Source organism: Eretmochelys imbricata, chromosome 7 (assembly GCF_965152235.1).
Source record: "Eretmochelys imbricata isolate rEreImb1 chromosome 7, rEreImb1.hap1, whole genome shotgun sequence".
Taxonomy (NCBI): Eukaryota; Metazoa; Chordata; order Testudines; family Cheloniidae; genus Eretmochelys; species Eretmochelys imbricata.
Window position 1 is genome coordinate 123,028,947 of NC_135578.1, and position 16,561 is coordinate 123,045,507.

Here is a 16,561-nt window from a genome sequence, read left to right on the forward strand (position 1 = left end):
CATCTGCAGTACCACAGAGAAGTATCCCTTTCTGTTGATGTACTCTGACGCAAGATGGTCTGGAGCCAACATTGGGAAATGTATGCTACCTGTCGCAATTAGGGAATCCCATTGCTGCATAGCCATCCGCTATTTCCCACTCATTGCACAGAGTCACAGTCGTTCTTAGCAGGAGGCGATTTATGGCCCTGCATACTTGCATCACTGCTACCCCTAGGGTGTAATTACAGTGGTTTCTGATCGTTCACGTAACTGAAGTTGACTTAACTTTGTAGTGTAGACATGGCCTTAGAGAATATTCAGTATAATACAGGAGAAGGGAGAGTTAAGAGCAACTACAGCAATGAATAGGAGACCGGGGGAAATCACTTTGATGGATTGAGGTTCATAGGTATAGCAGGGAATGTAAAATTTACCAAACACCTACTAGTCAGAGGACTAAACCTACTAGCTATAGGTTGATCTGAAAGATGAATGGGGGGAACCCACCACTGACATCAATGATATCAGGCTGCGGTTTGTCACAGAGGTCACAGATTCTGTGACTTCTGTAGTGCCCGGTGTGTCTGGCTCAGGGACAGCTAAGGCAGCCCCTGCGCCAGGCGCACCGGCTGCTGCTGGGGCAGTCTCGGGCCCCTGTACTGTGCCCCCCCCCCACCCCCAGCAGCAGAGTTTGGGTGTGGGAGGGGGCAGGGGGTTTGGGAACAGGACAGGGTGAGACCGGCTCAGGGTGGCGCTTATCTGGGGGGCTCTGCAGAAGCAGCGATATCCCCCTTGCTCAGCTGCTTAGCAGAGGCAAGGCCAGGCAGCTCTGTGCCTCATGCTGCCACCCGCCCACCCTCTCCCAGGACCTGCGGGGTCCTGGGCAGCCCTCCCCCCAATTTTATTCACTGGTATTTTTAGTAAAAGTTATGGACGGGTCACAGGCTGTAAATTTGTGTTTACTGCCCGTGACTTTTACTAAAAATGCCCATGACGAAAATGTAGCCTTAATGATCAGTGCTGAGGTTGAGAAGTCCAGTACTCACTCCCAAGTTCTTGGAAGTGGGAAGGTCCTAATGAATGAGCTGTTACTGAACGTTGCTAGAGGGCTTCACTCTCTGGTTAATGGGAGCCAATCATTCTGAACCCTTCCAGTCTCCTAGGATCTGGCTCAGTGCTTTCATAAGTGAAATATACTGTTATCCTTTTGGCTTGAAGACTGTTTGTTTTGTGTTTTTTGCCTGGTGAATTGTGTTATTGCTTAAATGCCCTTAATTGTGGTGGCCCAAAGGGTTTCACTATAGTTGGTCAGTGAAGTAGAAGCATGGAACCAACTCTTTTCTAATTCCCATAGATGTTTGTGGGATGGAGCTCGGGTATGGAGGGTTAGAGGGGTTCTGGGTGTATGGGGTGAGGGTTGGCGGGGATGTCTTGGTGTGCAAGGTCCAGATGCACAGGAGTTTGGCAAATGGGGTAGCAGCTTCCCCTACAATGATCCCTCCCCCTGCAGCTGAGGAGTGATGGGGACAGGAAGCAGGGGAGGATGCTGAGCTTCCTGCAGCCAGGTGAGGTTTCTGGCCCCAGCCACTTCTTGCAGGGGAAAAGGAAGTTCTGTCCTCTCCTGCCTCCAGCCCAGCTGGGACTAGCAGCTGATTCCGGCTCAGGGCAGGAGCCACCTGCTGGGATGTCCCCAGCCCTGCGGTGATTTATCTCTCTGCCGGCTGCTCTGGGTGCCTGAAATGATGTACCTGCACAGCTACGGAACGTGCATGACTGCTCTTGCAGCTTCCCTTTGCTTCCCTGTCAGAGAATCATTTTTCTACAGGAAAGCAAAGAAATCTGCGGGGCACATGAATTCTGTGGACGTGCAGTAGTACAGAATTCCCCCAGGAGTAAAGGGCAGAGAAGTAGTACTATATTATCAGCCAGTGAGTTTGAGTACCTGTACTCGTGCACCACCACCACCCGCCTCTCCCCGGTTCCTGGTGGTGTCTGCCGCAAACAAGCGGGACAGATGGGGTAGTCGAGCATAACCCCCAAAAATAAAGAGGCTAAGAGATTGGACCTGTTCGGACACCATGTTTATTTAGTGGGTAGCCTCCAGTTACGTATCTCTAACCAGCATGGGTCATGGCTCCAGTGATTGGGCTTCTCTCACAAAGTGCAGCAGTCCGTTCAGGACCTCCCCTTCAAGTGTGTATCCATGTTCTCTGAACAAACAGACTCCAAGCTTCATGGCCTCAAAGACTTGAGGGCCACGCTTCGCTCTCTGGGCCTTTACATGCCCCCAGCCTCCAGGAAGCACTTAGGCCCCAGCAGCCTCCCAGATTCCCGGTGCCTCCTTACAAAAGAAAGGAAAAGGACTGTACATGTCTTCAACCCCTACCTTCTGTCTCATCTTCCCAGTTGGGCTCACACAGATGCCCCGGCGGGTCCAGACAGGCCTTTTGAAGGTGTGCCCAAAGATGACATACCAGTCTCGACTCTGGATCCATCCATCCTTTTGTTTTTGGACCGCCTGTCACACTTCCACCCATCATGGTCTTACATAACATTGGACCGTTGGGTGCTCAGCACTATAACCGTCGGTTACACCCTCTAGTTTTCATCCACCCTGCCATCCCTACCCAGTCCCTTTTCAGGGACCCTTCTCACAAGCAGCTTCTTGTCCAGGAAGTGCAGGCCCTCCTAGGTGTGGTGGCTGTAGAGGAGCTTCCTCAAGACTTGAGAGGGAAGAGGTTTTAATTCCAGTGTTTCCTAATCATGAAGGCCAAAGGCGGGGTGGGGGGTCTATGGCCCATCCTGGACCTGTATCACCTCAACAAATATCTAAAAAACCTGAGGTTCTACATGGTTTCTCTGGCCTCCATCATTCTCTCCCTGGATCTAAGAGACTGGTACGCCACTCTCAATTTCCACATCTCCATCTTCCGCGAACACAGGAGATTCATCAGTTTGTGGTGGGTCAACACCACTTACCAATTCACAGCATTTCCCTTCAGCCTGTCTGCAGACCTATGGGTTTTCACAAAGTGTATGGTGGTGGTTGCAGCCTTCCTCAGATGTTGAGGCATACGAGTCTACCCATACCTGATGACTGGCTGATCAAAGGCTTCTTGCAGGCTCAAGTCCAGCACAGCATTGGCATAGTATGGGCCACCTTTCAGGCTCTGGATCTGTTAATAAATGAGCAAAAGTCAACTTTGGTTCACTTCAGAGAATAAACTTCATTGAGGTGGTGCTCGATTCCACCCAGGCCAAGGCCTATTTACCGGAGACCAGATTCCGAACTATGCCAGACGTGATCTCCCCCAGGTCGCAGCCCACTCTCTTACAACCTCCTGGGTTTGCCTCAAACTGTTGGGTCACATGGGGGCATGTACCTATGTGGTGCAGTACATGTGGCTACACCTCCGAGCCCTACAGTTGTGGCTGGCATCAGTCTACTCCCCAGGCAGACATCACCTGGACTCAGTACTCACGATTCCATCGTCTGACGTAGCTTCACTGACTTGGTGGAGAGACCCAGGTTCCAAATGAGAGAGATACCTTTTGCCGTGCTGTATCAGTTGGTAAGCTTGGTTTAGGACGCCTCAGACCTGGGGTGAGGAGTCCACCCTGACAATCTGCGGACTCGGGGCCTCTGGCCCCAGGAAGAACTCTCCCAGCATATAAATGTCAGGGAACTGAGGGCAGTATACTTGACTTGTCAGGCGTTCCTTCCCCAGATCTCAGGCAAAATGGTGCAGGTCTTGATGGACAACTAGGCCTTAGTGTTTTACATCAACAAGCAGGGAGGAACTCAATCTTCAGCCCTGTGCCAAGAGGCCCTCCAGCTGTGGGACTTCTGTGTGAAACATGCCTTTCACGACGAAGCGTCACATCTCCCAGGAGCCTGGAACACATTGGCGGATCACCTCAGTAGGTCCTTTTCCTCATCATGAGTGGTTTCTCTACCTGGAGGTTGCCAATGTCATCTTCCAGAAGTGGGGGCATCCCCACGTGGACCTATTCGCCACCAAACAGAACAGGAAATGCCATCAGTTCTGTTTGCTGCCTGGGCTCAGCAGGGGTTCTGTCTTTGATGCCTTCCGGCTCTCATCGGCAGACCGCCTGCTGAACGCTTTCCCACCAATCCCCTGGGTTCACAAGATCTTGTAAAGATCAAGCAGGGCAAGGCGAGAGTTATTCTAATAACTCTGGCGTGGCCATGCCAGCATTGGTTCGGTACGCTTCTGGACCTCTCAGTGGCCATTCCACTCATGCTCCAATCCTGTCTGGACTTGATTTCACAAGACCATGGGCATTGGCCTTTGGCTTCACCCGTACCTCGTCTCCTTGCACTTGATGGGATGGTTGCTGCGTGGCTGAACCCTGAAGTCAAACCTGTTCCGAACAGGCCTGCTCAAGTCTTACTAGGTAGCAGAAAGCCTTCCACCAGGGCCACTTACTTGGCTAAGTGGAAACATTTCATGTGTTGGGCCTTTAAGCAGAATCTGTATCTATCCCGGTCTTCTCTGCTGTCTATCTTGGACTATTTGCTCCACCTTAAACATTAAGGTCTGACTCTGTCATCTATTAAGGTTCACTTGGCAGCCGTCTCAGCCTTCCACCCTCCAGTGCAGGGCCAAATCAGTGTTATCCCATGAGATGATGCTCCGGTTTCTCAAGGCCCTGGAAAGACACTCTACCCTCAGGTTTGTGACCTGATCCCCCCATGGGATTTAAACCTGGTCCTGTTGACGCTCACTGGGCCTCCCTTCAAGCCAGATGCTAGCATCTTGTTTCGTGCTACTTCTCTCTCAGAAGGTTGCCTTCCTTGTGGCGATCGCCTCAGCCAGAAGGGTCTCTGAGATCAAAGCCCTGACGATAGAACCCCATTATACAGTGTCTTCAAGGACTAGGTCCAGCTGTGCCCCCATCCGGCCTTCCTTCCAAAGGTGGTGTCGCAAGTCTAAAACAACCAGGATACTTTTCTTCTGGCCTTCTTTCCAAAACCTCAAAGACCACCAACAAGCGTTGGCTCCATACATTAGATGTTACGCAGGCCCTAGCCTTCTACACAGAGAGCACTAAGCCCTTCCTAAATCTATGCAACTCTGTGGCAGCAGCGGAAAGGATAAGAGAACTGCTTGTATCCAGGCCTGTTACATGTAGTTGAAGGTTCCACCTCCAGCCATCGTGACCGTTCATTCCATGAGAGCTTAGGCTTCATAAGCAGCATTCCTCACACAAGTACCAATCCAGAACATCTGTGGAGCCACACCATGGTTGTCAGTCTGTATCTTCACGTCCCACTGTGCCATCACCCAGCAGGTCCGTGATGATGCCAGTTTCGGAAGAGTGGTGTTGCAGTCAGCAGGTCCAAAAACCTTGATCCCACTTCCGAGGGTACTGCTTGTGAGTCACCTAGCATGGAATGGACATGAGCAAGCCATCAAAGAAGAAAAATGGTTACTAAACTTTCGTAACTGTTGTCTTTTGAGATGTGTTGTTGCTCATGTCCATTCCATGACCCTCCATCCTACCCCTCCATCAGAGTTATCAGCAAGAAGGAGCTGAGATGATGTGGAGCCAGCAGCGCCCCTTATACTGGCATATACATGCATGGCTCCAGGGGGCGCTAGAGCCAGTCCTAGGGATACCACTAAGGGAAAAATCTCCGACAACTGTGCACAGAGCGTGCACATCTAGCCTGGAACAGACATGAGCAATACATCTCGAAGAAAACAGGTACGAAAGGGTTGAAACCTTGCTTTCTCCATAGTTCTGAGGCAGTATCCTCAGTTGAGAGTTGTCAGCGTGAAAGCCAATTGATATGCTCCTAATCGTTACCTTTTGAGGAGGCGATTGTTCTCTTTTCATTTTAGAAGTTTGATCTTAAAATAATAAAAAAAGCTCCTCAAAAAAGGCATCAGCTAATCAAGTCTGAATTATTTGATTGTTTGTTTGTTTTAAATAACTTCCAGGCACAGCATCCTGCAATAGCAAGCGAACATCGGCACTAAATGTGAATTTTCTGTGTTTTCCTGTTGGCTTAATTAAGACCTCCAGTTATTTCTTACATTTTTTCTTATTTCCAAACAAAAACAAACAAAAAATAAAATAAACAACTTTCTCTACAAGTTATAAAAGTATTAATTTGCTCTGGGCCCTTTTAGTCTCTCTGGTAAACTCATAATTAGGCAGGTTTTTGGTTTTTTTTTTTTTTTAAGTGTATTCTCATCTCTAGGGTATATATAACTGTTCCACAACTAGTAAATCTATATTTATATATTAAGGTTTTTAAAGGCATATTATTTACACAATTCACCAGAATGGCTCCTGTGGAAGTTGGAGGTGCACTCATGTAATTATGTATTTAGAATGCCTGGTATCCACTGTTTCTGTGTGTATAATATATATTTATATTTATATATTTCAAAATTTAATGGAGAAGAATTTACTGTTCATTAATTGTTTTGCAGATATTTAAAAAGGACTGTGTTGGTTTTCTTTTTCCATAAATGATCAGTTGCTTGCCAAATGCAGTTAATTTTTAACAGGGCTATTTTTGGATTGTAACAGAGCAAAATATGCACTGGAAACTCCTTGTTTTTCTGTCTTCGAATATTCAGATTTTTTTCTTTGATCCAAAGGTGCAGGGATGTGTGTGTTGTTGTATGGGTATGAGAAAGGTTGAGGGGATGAAAACTGTTCTTGGGCTTGGAATTGGTACATCCAGTTTGAGCCGAAGTGAATATCTATGGCTGTTATAAATCCATGGGAATAGCAGTTTATAATGTAAACGCTAGCTGACATGTAACTGATATGTTGCCTAAAATGAGCTAAGTTCCATGGTTACATGAAAGGCGCACATTGGGTGCAGGTGGCAAAGTGATGGAACTTGTACCGTTTTGACATTGTTGTGATGGCAAAAAGGCACAGTTGAGCAGGAGTGAAGGGATATGGATATGTGTGTTCTCATGCTTTTATTGTGTATGATCCATAAAACAATAAAACAATAATTGGCAATGGCAAAAAATGCTTCTCTCTGCTGGTAGATCACAAGCGGGGCCACATGACATGTTTAGTCTATTATGTCGTCACTGGAATCTGTCAACTGATGGCCTTGTGACTGTTAACCTCAATGTGTGTGCTTGATATAACCTTAAGAGACACAAAGTGGGGAAGATAATATCTTTTATTGGATCAACTTCTGTTGGTGAAAGAGACAAGCTTTTCCAGCTTGCACAGAGCTCTTCAAATCCTGATCTTACACGGGTCAAGACTCCTAAGCCATGTTGCCTTCATTTTATTTTTAAAAAGGATACAAGCAGTAATACTCTAAAAAGAATATTATATTGGAAGAGCTTGCTTCCCTGCTGGCCAAAGGCCACACTATTCTGTTTACAAAGTGACATCTTCTCATAGAATCAGAAACTGGAGGTGTTTGGTTATATCTAGTCCAATCCCAGCCATTGCATGCATGATTGTTCTCCTGCAGCCAAGTCTCCAGGGTCTTGTTTCCTTAGTTTTAAATGATGGAGCTTTCACCGCTTCCTTTGGGACACAAGTGCAGCATCTACTTTAGATAGAACTCATTGTTAGATTTTTTTTTTTTTTTCCTGGTATTCTGCCTTAATTTCCCTCTGCTCAGTCTTATCTCATTCCCCTTACTTACTTTGCGCACTGGTCCAGTGGGAACAATTCCTTTCCTTAGTTAGCATTTACACTTTCCAGACCTTAGTAGGCTGTGATCATATTCTCTCTCCACACTTCCAGTATGTGTTTTGGGAGGTAGGAGGTAGGATTACACTTTCCCAAGAGAAGCAGAAGCCCTATTGCTTAATCATTTAAAACTGAACTGCACAAAGCACTGGACGCTACTACGGGAGAACAATCCTGCTGTGGCTGCAGACGGAACTCGATGTGGAGAAGCAGCTCCTGTCCCAACCTAATATAAGATTATACTGACCAAAAATCAGGACTTGGAATAAGGCGATCTGGGTTCTATTTTTGGCTGTGCCACTGACTTGCTAAGTGATGTTGAACATGTCCTGTAAAATGTAAGGCATTGTAGCTATACTAAAGGGTCACACCTACTATAGCAAGAGATGCTGCACTGTGAACTTGAAGTGTAGATTGTTGCACATTAATTGTTGTCTCTTTTAGGTTGCATCAACCTTCTTCTTTACACAAAAGCCATAATATTTCTTCCCTTGCCTCTCTTAATAGCTTTAATTCCCCAAAACTTGCTTTTTCAAAAATTTAATCTTTGAACTAGTATATCCTACTTTTTCTTACTATAGTGGATTCAGATTTCAGTTTTCACACACTTTGTGTGCACTATATTTGTAAAACACATTGTGTTTCTGGAAATTATCTGCTTTTTTCTCCAGGTAATAACCATTCGGTTTTGCAGGCAGGGATGCATTTCTGATCTCGAACAGAATTTAATAAAATAATATTTAGTAACCTCTGACATGACACACATGCTGAAAGGACCCCGAAGAGAACAAATCTGATAAAAACAGGTAGGATAGCTTTGTCAAGGTAAAGCATTGTTGCCATGGTTTAGAACCTGGCTAAGAGACGACAAAGAGCAGGAATAAATCATCAATTTTCAACATGGCAAAAGTTAACAATGAGATTTGTATTAGAACTGGTTTTGTTTTAATATGTTACATGATTTAGGAAGGTGGAGGGTGAACCGATGACAAAAATCTAGGTCAGTCTTCGACTGAGGATCTTCAGAGGGACCTACCAAAGGTAGGTGAATGGACAACCCACTAGAAAATGAAATGCATTACCTAGTATTTATTCAGAGATAGAAGACCAAAAAAAAAAAAAAAAAAGAAAGAAACCTAATGATTCCCTCTCTGAGGAGAAATTGAAAAGATTGTGACTGTTTCATTTAGACAGAAGATGAATAGGAAGGCACATGAGATGGGAGTATGTAAATAATGTATGGCCTAGGGAAACTGGGTGCTCTTGTTTAACCTTTCATAGAATACAAGGTCAAGGGGCTGTCCAATGAAATTGAAAGGCAGCCAATTTAAAACAAAGGAAATAGTTTTCTACACAATTTCTAATTAGTCTGTGGCTACCTTTACCACAAAATATAATTGAATCTAAGGTTTAGCAAGATTAAAATAAGAAAAGAATTAGACATTTATATTTAAAGGACGTTCAGAATTATAGTAGATGTGATATGTCAGATATAAAAAACCATCATGCTTCTGCATTTAAGCCAACCACTAAAGGTATGTCTACTGCATTGTAAACCCAGATTTGTGGGACCTGTGCTTGTGGACTCGGTGTTTCCAAACTCTCCCTTCGGTGTCCACACTGCATTGTAACCCTGGTTTTACAGTTGCTTGACCCAGGTCCCACAACTGTGCTAATTCATCCTTACTGCACTCGCAGACCTTCTGACTCAGGGCTGTGGCATGAGCTGCGTCCTCACTCCAAAATGACAGGGCTTAGACTGAAGTTTCAGCAGGACTTGGGCTCTGACCTTGACCCACCCTCTTAGGAGGAAGGGTCTAAGGACCTGGTCCTGAGTGTTTGCTGATCTGCGTCATACTGTTTTGTATGTGGACGGAAGTGGGGCTTGGGGTCAAACCTTAGTCAGAGCCCGGGCTTAGTGTGCAGTGTAGATATACCCTCAGTGTTGGGAATGAGGAAGAAAATTCCCTTATGGGAAAGTTGGTTTGTAACTGTCCATTTTGGGATGACTTACACCTTCCTCTGAAGCAGTTGGTACTGACTGCTGTGAGAAAGAGGATTGTGCAGTAGATGGACCACTGGTCTGATCTGATACTGCATTTCCTACATTCTGGAGTAGTGGAGCATGTTCCTGTGCTTAAAGCAGAGGACTGGGAATAAGGACTTAATTTCTATTTGTCTGTGTTGCGGATGTGCTTTGTGACCTTCTGCAAGTCTCCTTCCCCCCACCTCAGTTTCCCCTTCTATGAAATTGATATAACTGTCATGTGTTGAGGCTTATTAATTTTTGTAAAGCACTCTTGGGTCCAACAGGTATGCAGAAATCCAAAATATTAGTATAATTAAATGTTAGATGTGCAGAGAAACTACTGTGGGTTAGGACCAGTACCTTGTGGCAATACCAAGGTTCCCATCTGGCTACAGTCAAAATTCAGTGCTTCTTGCGCCTTTTAAAAATAAATAAATATAGATGTAGATTGACATGGGTTCAAGAGAGGGTTTTGTCAGTCAGCTTCAAATAGTAAATGCTGAGGCCAGCCCCTTGTTGGTGGAGCTGTCAATACAGAAGTGAGTATTTGACATCCAGCTTGGTTGGTGGCTGGGGATGGAGGATGTTGAGTTTTTCAGAGATCAGGCTGTAAATGAAGTTGTTCTATTGGGTCACTCATCTGATTTACACACAAGCTGTTTCTATTGAAACACCTGAGGCCTTTTGTTCAAGCTTGTGAATAAGCTTTTTTCAGTCCCCAATTGTAATTTAGAGGCTTCGTTTCTTTCAATGGGCAGAAAGCAAGTACAGGAATGACATTTCCCCCCAATGTGTGAACCTTTGCTCTTTTAAAGACAAATGCTGATTTAAAAAAAAAAAAAAAAGGAACAGAACTCCAGTGGTAATGTAAATCTTGTTACATACATGAGAAAAATCCTAGCTGACTGGCTCAAAAGTCACAAAAGGAGTTGGTTATTTTCTGTTGTGTACTTCCTCACAGATCAATAATAACTGAGGTCTGGATCAATATTAACGAACTAGTTTGCATATGTAAATAAGTACATCCTGATTAGCTGCAAGGAGTTCTGTGACACTGATCTCTTTAACTTTTCTGGACATGATAAGAGCTTTATAGATAATAAGAGTAAGTTTTGTTTTGTGTTTTTGTATTGGGATTTAGAATTCTTCCGTATGTTGGAATACTCAAGTATTGTCTGGTAGGTTAAAACAGCAGACTGAGAAATGTGACTTGGGTTTCTATTGCTTGCTGTGATATCTGGTCCGTAATTCCTGCTCTCTCTCGACTTAAGTTTGCCTGACAATAAAATAGGTGACACTTTACTATCACACAGGGGGGTTGTGTTTTTAAAGTATACAGATTCTTGAATTCTAGATTCTTTATCAAGTGTAGAATTTATTTATAAAATTGAGGTGAGATTATATTAGGGTAACCAAAACTTTTAAAAAGCACTTTTTCCTAGGTTAAATTCTCCAGTGAATTTGAAAAATATGTGTATATTTGGAGCGGAAGCATAAATTGGAGCAAAATATCCCAAGTGACATGATGTAAACTGGTGATAGGGTTAATTCCAGTGTGGTTTACTATATGGTAACAAATTATGAATTTAGGAGGCTGTCCTCTTTCTGCCCATTTCTGGATTGGTCACATGGCTCCCACATATTAAATTTAGTGCAGGACTTTCCACTCCTCCCAGAGCAGTGAGAAATAGCGGCTCAAAAGGCAGCTGCCATTTCACACCGTTACAGCTGTCCCTTCCACTCATATTTTCTCTCATCCCCCTGCTTCTTAAAAAAAAAAGGCTTAATATGGCATGGGGGTGTGGAGATGAAGAATATAATGGTGTGAGATTTCATGTAACTAATCTGTCATATCCTACTGTGTTTGTAACTAGCTGCCCATTTAAAATGCATTGGTGGTATACCACCATGCCAGTGATACAATAAACAGCAAGTTCAGGCTCAAAAGTTCTGTAACTGATCAGAACAAGGTTGCTGTCAAAAAGCCCGTAAAATTTTTAACCTGCCGTGCTAAAGATTTAAAAACTATGGATATCAGAACGAAATAGTTTTAAATATCAGGTTTCAGAGTAGCAGCCGTGTTGGTCTGTATTCGCAAAAAGAAAAGGAGGACTTGTGGACCTTAGAGACTAACAAATTTATTTGAGCATAAGCTTTCATGAGCTACAGCTCACATGCATGCGATGAAGTGAGCTGTAGCTCACGAAAGCTTATGCGCAAATAAATTTGTTAGTCTCTAAGGTGCCACAAGTCCTCCTTTTCTTTTTTTAAATATCAGTGACTACTATTTTCCTTTTTTTGATGGGCTGACCCCCTCTTTTTTATTTTTGTTTTTGATCCATTTGGAAAGGTGAATTATCAGTTTGCTATGGTAACTGTAGTTTAGTTAATGAATAGCAGAGCAAGTAGAAACAGAAAACCTTTGCAAACAGTAACTGAGTTATTATTGTCCTTGGGCATAGGATCTTCCCCACCCTTTTCCCACTCACTCTGGTGCAAGGGTGGGGTGGGAGTGCATGGAACAAAATCCACAAAAGCTTTTCTGTTTCCCTGACACTATCCGATGGAATTTGTCGTTCATTTTTCTGCTTACCTTGTAGAATCTTCCTCTCTGTGGTATATTTGAGAGGTGACTATGCATGGAGGGAGAGAGAACTGATTAATTGGAAAGAAATAACTTTGTTTAGTGCAGTACCACGAAAACTGATGCAAAAAGTCGATTAAATAATTAATTTGTTGGACCATAACCTCTTTTTTTCACCTTTTGCTACTGTGTCGTCTAAGAGTTTCTGAGGAGACAAATCAATCCGTAGTGTTTCTTGAAGCTCTTTCAGTCTTAGAGGCCAGCTGCAACTGTGTTGATGCAATTCAGCTAAGCCGTCAAAGTTCCTGTAATCTGTGCCATCCTGTCTCATACAGTCCCATCTCATAGTTGTCCTTTCTCTGCAGTGCTCTATGCCCAGATCTCTGTGGCTGGGCTGCTCCAGCCTGGCGGACAGCATGCCCTCGCTGCGATGCCTGTATAACCCAGGGACTGGCGCACTCACAGCTTTCCAGGTACTTTCTCTCTCTCTCTCTCTCTCTCTCTCTCTCTGTGTGCATGTCTGTTTCTTGCTTGCTTACATCCATTTATTCTGCTTCAAACTGTGTGCTTCCTTATGCCATTCAAAACTCCTACAGTCATAAACTCATCTCGTGTAGATTCTGAGTGTATCACTCTGGGGCATTTTCATTGCTTTGTTTTTAATATCATTTTGCCTGAAGTGGTCTGGTACCATCAACTTTTTGCCATTGTTTCTCAGGTCTATCAAAAGCATGCAGCTGAAGTTTAACAAGTGTAACTCGCACACAGTCTTCATCACACAGTCTCTGATCTGGGCCTATGTATAGCCAATTGCCTTAATTTTGCTATCAACATTTTTCTTAAAACTATTAGAAGAATTTGCAATGGGCTGGTGCAGTGGCACTGGTAACTGATGCCCTGTATTCGTATTTATTTTGTTAAATTTAATAATGGCAGCCCACGAGCTTCAGTTACAGAAAATTAGAACATAGAAAAGTTAATCAGATGCCACACAAAGCAAGTGGATTTTGCTCTGTACTCTGAAGTTTGGTAGATTTTGACTCTGAACTCTCAAGGGAAATAACTCCAAGGATGGGAAAGGGTCTACTGCTAGACATGGAGTATTCAAATCTTCAGTTCTGATAGCAAGCCTGTCCCATCCAATCTTAATTGTGTCAATTTGGAGTATAGAGTGAGAGGCAATTCTTGAATAACCACGTCCCAGACCATTCAGGGCTTCAAAATCATTGCCAACACCTTGAATTACAGCTAGACATGAACATGGAGGCAGTGCAGATTGAGCTACACAGGTGTTGTCTTTGTTCAGGGCACTACTGGAAGTTGATAACTGTTTCTGCACTAGCTGAGGCTTCTGCGGTACTTCAGGGGTAGAGCCTTGCAAATCAAGCCTTGGAGGCTCAATGGCATGAATAAAGAAAAGGAGTACTTGTGGCACCTTAGAGACTAACCAATTTATTTGAGCATGAATTGGTTAGTCTCTAAGGTGCCACAAGTACTCCTTTTCTTTTTGCGAATACAGACTAACACTGCTGTTACTCAGAAATGGCATGAATGATTGCTTCAAGGTGCATACTAGAGAGGAATAGCTGCAGTCTGTTATCCTAGGCAGATGTTGGCCACTGGGGCTTTTCCCCAGCAGCCTCTGGGAATCGAAGAGCAATCACTGATCCAGTATGCCCCTCAAGTTGTGAATCATTTTGACAAAAGTCAGTTACCTGCCTTCAAGAGATGGCGTGCAAGAAACCTGCATTTTCCTTTGGATCTGGTTTCCTGCTCCCAGGATTGGCAGGACGAGGGAGTGCTGTGGAGAGATGCTCTCAGTCCCAGGGGCGGCTTAAGTGTCTTACATCATTCTGCAGCAACCCTTCTAGCTGACCTAGCACTAGCATTGATGGACTCTGGAAGGTGTCTTGTCAGCCCTCCTTGGCTGAAACAAGCTTGTTGCAGATCTTTCAGTGGGGGAGGGGAAGAGAGCTTTTATATCCTTCTAAGAGGACTCTGGAGACACGGGCAGTATTTAGATTCCTACTTCTAATCCTGATTTGCATAATTTGACTGAATCAGATGGGCCTCTTTTTGGGTTTGTGTTGAGGAATAAATATCTGACATGTGTAAGCTCTGCTTTAAGGGCAAGCCCAGATAGTGTGTGCGGTGCAGTTTGCATACGGAAACCGGTACCCCTCTTTCTTCTTGATCTGTTTCCGATAGCACAATATATACTTCTGTTTTTAGAAAAATCATACATTTATATAGTACCTTTTATCTCAGGATACCTCAAAGCACTTTACAAACTACTGATATTCAAGAATCATTTCACCACTAACAAATTGTATCCCCATCTGAAGCTGAACAAATCAACTGTATAACAGGAACACGGCTGCTACTCTGAAAAGGAACACAACAGTTCAGGACTGGAAGTGATGATGAATACCGTATCCATTTGAAAGTACAGTGAGAATTTGGGATTTAGCTATACTCAACTCCTGTGAGAAATTTCTGAGGCTATTTAATGACCACGAGTGATGGGGAACTCTTCCTCACGTGCCATCCGAAACACCTCTCCACCAGCACAGTATCCATGCTGGGGCATTGATTCTGTACTAACTGAGGGGAGAAACTTTGAACATCCAGCACCAGTTTCTGCAGCATTTGCATTTGTCTTTAACCCAATCAGTTTCTGAATAGACTTTGACCTTTATTAGCTTGCAAGGTCTGATGAGGTTTCTTCCTTAGGTTGCTGTCTATTTTGTTGCAGTAATCTGAGTGGGTATGGGGTTGTGACATGTCAGTGACTAGGATATCGAGAGATATTTCCACCTTTTTTGGTGCTATAAGAATTTTCAATGTAGCATTTTAAGATCTGTTTTTGTAGCCCAGCAAATTTTCTCATATTAAGATACTTTTTTTTTCTTTCTTTCTTTTTTTTTTTTTTTTGTTTTAGCAAGCTTGAAGTAACTGGAGAAGAATATCAATTTTCTTTGCTTGTGGCAAGAAAGAAGATGCCATCTGGAATGCCACTTAGTCACTGCTGAATTTGTCTAGTTATTTACATGCTTTGCCATGAGATGCTCAGACAGAAATGGCAGAACAGGCACTTTCTGAATAGTTCAGCTAACAACCTGCTGACACCTCATGGGAAGCGTTGGCAAATATTCGAGTTAGAGAACTCTCTTGTTACGTCAGATGACATCCAAGTTTCTCTTCCTGTGTTTGTTTTACTATCAGAAACATTTGTTTGAGAACAGGCTCTTACAGGCCCTCGATTCAATTTGACAACGCTTTGTGACATCACAACAGGGAGCAGCAACGTCAAAACTGGAGTTCTGACTTTGCATGGGGGATTAAGCAGCAGGAGCGATATATTTCTCTAGTGCCTCTTGTCTCAGAAGATCCCAATGTGCTCACAAACCATGATTGACCATATAAGTGAAAAGCAACCAGCTCTTGATGGAGAGCAACAGCAAACTGGTACATGACATGCTGCACAGCAGTGTGGGTAGGAGATGAAGACGAAATTTTAGCATAGGATGACAAAATGACTGATCCCCTACTCTTAAGAGCAAAACTACCATCAGGCCTTTAATGTTCATGAAGAACATGCCATTCCAAACTGATGGCAAATTTTAGCCCACTGTGACCCTCCTAAGCAACAGAAATCCTCTTTACATGTAGATGTTCTTCATAATAAAAATAGTCACATGCAGAGTTGTCTCTGAAACTGAATATTTTTAAGTTTCCAGGACACACACCAGAAGGTGTATTTATATTCTAGTGAAATTTTTCACTTTGAATAAAATTGTTTACTTTCCCTATCATAAAATACTTGCCGGAAAAGGAAGGATGCAAATTCAGAAATCAGCATATGTCATATTTAAGAGCCCTACCTGACTGTGAACCATGACTTACAGTTAAAGTTGGTGTTAAAACACAAGAGTGCAGTGAAAATGGAATGTGTCTCAAGACATCCAAGGTTGCAAAGTCTGAATGTGTAAAAAGTTAAAGTAGTCTGGGTTTTCTGCCTTATTATTTGGGTAACAGACGTTTGGTGGTAATAGGATTTAGCACACATCTAGTGATGGTCATCTGTAGATCTCCAAGTGCTTCACAAAGGTGGGCAAGTGTGATTATTCCCACTGTACAGGTGAGGAAACTGAGCAGTGAGTTTAAATGACTTACCCAAGCTCACACAATAAGTCCGTGGCAGAAGATTTCCACACAAGTGCCACATCAGATATAGACTGTAAACTCTTTGGGGC

At 43.6% G+C, this 16,561-nt stretch overlaps 1 protein-coding gene across 17 annotated transcripts in view; it reads left to right on the forward strand.

Moving 5' to 3' along the window:
- The window catches only part of BTRC (beta-transducin repeat containing E3 ubiquitin protein ligase), a 167,735-nt gene that overhangs the window by 40,909 nt on the left and 110,265 nt on the right, over nt 1–16,561 (forward strand). For 8 of the 17 annotated variants that reach the window (XM_077823297.1, XM_077823300.1, XM_077823299.1 and 5 more), the window contains one exon: nt 12,671–12,778. The exons of 8 other annotated variants lie outside the window; for them this stretch is intronic. In XM_077823297.1, the coding sequence (XP_077679423.1) occupies nt 12,671–12,778 (108 nt within the window). Of the gene's footprint in view, nt 1–12,670; nt 12,779–16,245; nt 16,447–16,561 lie in introns of those variants that run through there. One more of the 17 variants, XM_077823308.1, reaches the window with a different exon arrangement.